General features: G+C 36.2%; 1 protein-coding gene across 1 annotated transcript in view; it reads right to left on the minus strand.

The window, feature by feature from the left end:
* Positions 1-273: 273 nt before the first annotated feature.
* Positions 274-6,720, minus strand: part of LOC105549480 (protein FAM154B-like) — a 25,987-nt gene continuing 19,540 nt past the window's right edge. The window contains 4 exon segments of the mRNA XM_011994050.1: positions 274-389; positions 392-653; positions 655-734; positions 737-1,213. Coding sequence (XP_011849440.1) covers positions 274-389; positions 392-653; positions 655-734; positions 737-1,213 — 935 coding nt within the window.

Genomic DNA, 6,720 nt, shown 5'->3' on the forward strand with positions numbered 1-6,720 from the left:
GCTACTAAGCAGTATGTTGAATATTAAAAGAGTTCACATGGGAATGTATATTATTGAACCTTCTGAAATGCATATTAAAGAACAATCTTGATTAAAATATCAATACAAAATGGTTTTAAGATTCTGAGTTTTTATAATACATTTTCCAATTTTCTTGTTTAAAAATATAAAAAATGATTTATTATATCATAATTTTTTTCACTCCAAAAATGGAGTCTTCTCTTGGAAAAACAATTACTTGCTAGTAGCTTCCTTTTAAGCATATTTTGGTTATTAGAAGGCCTTCACTGCGGGAGAAATCTTGCAAAAGAATTTATGACCTTGGGAATTGGCATTTTCAAAAATGTAACCTGGAGGAGACGAGTAACTTGTTGGGCAAATTTCCTGTTTTTTGGTGTGTACTCTACAGAGTACATGGTCACATCATCAAATGGAACAGAACTCTTAAAAGCAATATTTAAAGATTTGCAACTCTCTGTTGGAATCAATTTGTGTGGCCCATAGTGAGATCTGAAAGTGCTCAAACCATCAAATTTTCCAGATGGGTTGGGAATCTGCTGCTTCTTAATAAGTCCTTGATGACAATTTTCCCATGCTGGAAAATCTTCCTTCATGGTGCTTTTTCCTTCGAAAGGAAAATTGTTACTTCTTCTAATGAGAAACTGGCCTGATGGGAACTACATGGTTGGCCTGATATGGAACATAGTCAAGATGGCTTGTGCTGTTTAATAGATGTTACCTGTAGGAGGCACATACTCTGGTACTTTCTTGACCTCAGATGGTGGGATTTCCCATGGTTGAAAACATTCACGGAATTCAGTGCTTCCTTCAAACCGAGCATTCTGGGTCACTCTGGTGTGTACAGGTCTGCAGATTTTTGCCGTTTCACCAATAAGACCCTGAAAGTCATACCGGTGAGCTGTGAGATCCTCAAAGCATTGGTCAGTTGGTTTGCAAACTTCTTTTGGCCTTTCAAACTTGAGTTCAAGCTGATGAGGTATATAATCAAGGCAATGACTTGTAATGCCATTAAAAGGGGCTGTAGAACGTTTGACCACAGAGGAGGGTTTAAAGATTTGCCTAGGCTTTATCTCCTGAGGAACAAAGTCATCCTGAAATGTAGTTGAATTTCCAAATTTCACAGTAGGGGGTTGATAAGTTTGTTCTGGCTTATAAAGTTCACTTTTATGAAGGTCATAAGCTCTATAATCATCTTGAAAATTAAAACAAAGTAAAAACATTTTTAAACGCTGAAGAAAACAACCATCTTCTAAAAATCATAACTGATTTCTCTCATTGCCAAACATCTTTCCATTTCCTTTGGAAATCTAAACAATAGTATCAGAATACAGTTTCTCTGATTCCTTTCAGATTTGTTCTTTTTTCTTCATTTTCACCTTCCTCTACCCATCTCCTCACTTTAATAGATATAATTTTCCACTTTCAAATTCATCTGATTACATAACAAAGGAAAAGCATATCTGAGCCTGATTGTGGATAGTTCTTGAAAGCCAAAAGGACTGTGTTGTAGGTGAGGACAGAGTTTAGGAGATTATGGTTGTATTCCTAGGAAGTGGTTGGGATTTTAATTACAACTCACAAAATGCTAAGGTATGTCTAAAATCCAGGGCTTGAAATAAAATCAAGTGCCCTCATGTGTAGACAAAAGTAATACAGATATTACTCCTTGCTTTGGAGAGACTCATCAAAGGAGAGAAAATTTTAATTCTGGTATACTCTAGGAAGCTACAGAAAGAACTCCTTGAGCAAAGATACAGGGTAACTTGTATCTTTGCTCAAGGAGATCTCCCAGAAAGATCTCTGGCTTCAACTTTCCCTCATGAAAAGGACTTTAAGGCATTCCCAAAAGATAGAGGGCCATCTAGAGGCCAGAGGCCTTAACTGAATACCTTCAAAGGTGTTTGAAATTGTAGAATTTGAAGTGACCATCAGAGCAAAGATCTGGAGTTTGGAAGTTAAATAACCTTAAGCCTACTTCCTGCAGTTTACCTAGACTGTGGAGCATTTTGGGTCACTCTGGTGTCTACAGGGTGATGATTTGTAATACCATTACAAGTTGGTAATGGTACACTTCACTAAAACTGAAATGTTTATATTTCAACTAAGGATTATTTGTGTTTTCTATTTCTAGATGAGGACGATAACAAGGTAGGAAATACCATAAAAGTGACTTCACCGGCCGGGCACGGTGGCTCATGCCTGTAATCCCAGCACTTTGGGAGGCCGAGGTGGGTGGATCATAAGGTCAGGAGTTCTAGATCAGCCTGGCCAACACGGTGAAACCCCATCTCTACTAAAAATACAAAAATTAGCCGGGCGTGGTGGCAGGCTCCTGTAATCCCAGCTACTTAGGAGGCTGAGGCAGGAGAATCGCTTGAACCCGGGAGGTGGAGGTTGCAGTGAGCCAAGATCATGCCACGGCAATCCAGCCTGGGCGACAGAGCAAGAATCCGCCTCAAAAAAAAAAAAAAAAAAAAATTGACTTCACCTCAAAATATGTATTTCTAAATACCAAAAATTAATTTATAAATGACAGAAATTTATTATACAAGATAACATACTAAAATCAGAACTAAAGTCTATGCAGTATTTACAGGAAAGGTCAAACCTTGAAAACTTATTATGTGGATATCTTCTTCAAAGAGATAAAATGTTTATCCATTTCTGCCAAAATGGCCAACTTTTGGACTAAATGATCAAGTTACTGATGTTTGGATGAGAGAGGGCACCTGACTCAAGAATAGGCGACCTTCAGGCCACCAGAGACCTTGAAGACAAACTGACAGAAAAGATGAGCTAGATCAAGCATTCTTATTCCTGTAAACCTAAAATTGAAAATAATGAGTGAGATAGAAATGAGAGAATTGAAAAGGATGCCAGGAGGTAGTGCTGAAGAGCCATGGAAAGCTGAAGTTACATTCAAAACAGACCTGTAAAGAAACAGAAAAGATAACTAGGCAGAGGCGGCCAGTTAGTAAAGTGGCAATCAGAGCAGATGAGCGAAGTGAAGGTGCTGTGAGAGAAATCATGTAGCTCACTGCGGAGATGAAGGGAAAAGCTCTTCCTTGAAGCTCCCTGGCACCTGATAGTTTTCCATTTTCAGTTCACCTGAAGCTTTACCAGAGTCTTTTTTTTCTTGAGGTACCATGAGGGAATCTCTCTTCTTTGCAAAGTAAAGTATAAAAGTATAACACCATTTTTCACTAGCTAAAAGAAATCACAGATGTTATTAAAGATCTACAGTTCCACACAATCATATAGGGAGAATTCTTGCTACCACAAAAGAGAAAAAAGATTTTCATTGTAAGAGAGTAAACAGAAGACAATATTTTCCCTCACCAAACCAGCTTTGGTTTTCAAAATGGAAGCAAGAATTTGGACACTGAGAGATGGATGTAATAGTGTACAATAGTATGAATGTCAGTTCTAGCTAATTGCAGAAAATTGATTTTCTCCCCATAAATATGCCTATGCTCATATGCCTGGAATACTTATTATCTGTTCTGGAATATTTATTGATAACATTCTAGCAATACCTTTAAAACACCATAATCTTTATCATGTGTTTTTAATGTTTCATGATACTTAAGGAAAAAACAAACATTTAGTAATTTGCTGTTTAATTTCCAAATATTTGGGGATTTTTCTACATTTTTTTTGTATTATTGATGTCTAATTTAATTCTGTTATGATCAAAAACACACATTGCATGATTTCAATTCTTTTATATTTGTTAAGGTTTGTTTTATGACTCCAAATATAGTTTATCTGGATGAAGCTTTCATGTGCATTTGAAAAGAATGTGTATTCTGTTACTGTTGGCAGAAGTGCTTTACAAATGTCAATTTGGACAAATTGTTGATAGTATTGTTCAGGTCTTTATATTCTTACTTATTACCTGTCTATGTTCTACAGATTACTTAAAGAGAGTGTTGAAGTCTCCAACTACAAATGCACATTTTTACATTTCTTATGTTAGTACTATAAGTGTTTGCTGCTTTGTATATTTGAAGCTTAGAATCTTGTGTTTGGGAAGTGGAAGGTGGGTGTGTGGTGGTTTCTCTGTTGTCTCAGTCCAGCTTCAGTCTTAGGCAGTCCCTGTGCCCCTGGGTCTCAGAAGCACGGCTCTCTCAGTGCACCTGCCCCTTCACTTAATGTAGTAGGTCTCTAATTGTTGGTCCCAAGACAGTTTCCTGTTCTTTCTTCATTTTCAAGGTTCAGTTTTATTTTGCTCCTTGCTGTTGTTTTTCTTTATCTTTCATCAAGTTGCAATACATCTTCACCTATTCATTGGGGCTGTCACAGTGATGCCTCTCCTGCAGTGGATATTTATCCATTTTTGTTCTGTAGGTTAGAGGCATCCAAATGGAGCTTCCTGCCTTTTTTTTTTTTTCTTTGTAACAACAACCATTCTTCTCTCCATACCTGCACTATGAAGAAAACTTTCTGTGGTCTCCAGCCTTTCTCCCAATCTTTCTGATGATCACACAGTGAACATCCATAGGGAACAGTCTATGAGTCATTTTGAACTGCCCCTTTAGTGTCTGAAGTTCTCAGAGCTTCTATGCTCTCACAGTAGCTCACACTCAAGTCTTTAGCAATTAAATATGTAAATTAATTATTTTTATACACTTGTGTAACAGCTAGTCTTCATTCCATGCCCAGCATTGGGTGAAACAGTGCTTGCCTCCTGTCTCAACTGGGTGGAAGTTGTTTTTCGTTAAATGTCAGGCTAATTGGTTAACCTGTGATCTCAGCTTTCTAAAGGATTCATACACATTTATGATTTCATAAATTAGCTGGCTTTTTCTTATTCTTATGTTGGGAATATACTCTTTCTGGCATTCTGCATCCTACACAGAATCTGAAAATTCTGGATTTCTTTAAGGCGAGGTTTAAAATTACACCTTGAATTCTACAAATTCAATTTCCTTTACAGATATAGGGCTATTTTGACTTTTTATTTCTTCTTGAGTTACTTTTGTTAAATTGTATTTTTCAAAAAATTTATCCATTTTATGTAAGTTGTAAATTATTGGCATTTTTAAAAAATAATATCTTTTAACGTGTGAAAAATCAATCTTTGAGTTTTAATCACAATATTTTGTTCATTTACACTTAATGTAATGATCTAGCTGGGCTTAAGTTGACTGTATTACTATTTGCTTTTGATTTTTCCCTCCTTTGTTCCCATAACCCTTATTTCCCGCCTTCTTTTGTATTAATAAATGGCATTTGTATTATTCCACTTTACTATTAGAATTTTTTCTATATTTTAAAAACAAAAAATGAACGTTTGACTTATTATGAGATTTTTCTGGCTCAAACGTAAATGGATATTTTTGCCACTTCTAGCATGGAAGAACCTGTAAGCAATTTAATTCTATTTAAATCCGCTTGCCTTTTGTACTACTGTTCTAACATACTTTACTTTTATATTTGTGTAAAAACATAATATAGTAATTTTAAGTTGTCAATATTATTTTATATTTACCCACATATTTACCCTGTGTGCTTCATCCATTCCTGCATTTCATGCTTCTCTCTGGAATAAGTTTCCTTTTAACTGAAGAATGTCCTTTAATACTTTCTGTAGTAGGTATCTCAGCTTTTTCTTTTTTTGTCTGAAAACATTTTTACTTGGCTTTAACTTTTCAAGGCTATTTTTACTAGATATACCATTCTCAGGTTTGCTGGCTTTAAAATTCTAGATCCTTCTCGCACCTTTAGCACTTTTAAAGTGTCATATCATTGTCATTTAACTTCCATAGTTTGTGTTGAAAAGTCACGTATCATTCTGTTTAAAAGTCAGATATAACTTTTTCTTTTTGTAGATAATGAATAGTTTTTCACTTGCTACTTTTAAGAATTTATATTTACTTCATTTTCAGAAGTTTGACAATAGTTGTCTAGGATGGTTTCCTATGTGTTTATTTTGGAGTTTGCTGAGCTTCTTGAATCTGTGGGCTGATTCTTTCAATTTTGGAAAAGTCTTGACCATTATCTCTTCAAATATCTCCTGATTCTTCATAGGCCTCATAACATTTTACTATGTGCTGAATGTTGTGTATAAGAGAATCATAAAAACTAAAATCAATGTTATTTTCAACAGGAGACAGTTCACTCTTTCCTATGTTAGACTATGGGGGAGATCACCTCATTCTTACCAGAATCCGAGCTAGATCAGTGCTCAATGGCACCTTTAGTTAGACATAGTCTTACTCTAGTTTCAAATGTCTCAAGAACAAGACTCGAGGTGTGTTTGTAGTAAGGCCCTCATTCTAGTGGAGCTTCGTCTCCTAAGCATTTACTCCCAAACAAGACTGTGGGATATTCCTCTGGAATTTTTCTGGCCCAGTCTCCCAGCACACCATGCCCCCTCCCCTACAAACACTCAGTGAATGTCTCACATTGAAAACCAGCCATGTATCTGGGGCTCTTCTAGATTTCAATTAGTCCTATCAGCCCAAATTCGAGTGTTCCACTGCTTTCTTTTTCCTCTACTAGAGTTTATCTGCTTATGCCAAGCTCAATCCTCAGCATAGGCCTAGGACTTGACAAGTGTTCCCAGAGAAGTAAATGGCTGGTCATATCAACTCACTGAGGAAGGGCTCCTAGCTCTCTGAAATTTTTGTATTTTGCTTCTACAGCTGTCTGATGTCCTTCCAAGAAGATTTTTAAAAATCTATACTTATGTCA

This window comes from Mandrillus leucophaeus, unplaced genomic scaffold (genome assembly GCF_000951045.1).
Source record: "Mandrillus leucophaeus isolate KB7577 unplaced genomic scaffold, Mleu.le_1.0 Scaffold1116, whole genome shotgun sequence".
Taxonomy (NCBI): domain Eukaryota; kingdom Metazoa; phylum Chordata; class Mammalia; order Primates; family Cercopithecidae; genus Mandrillus; species Mandrillus leucophaeus.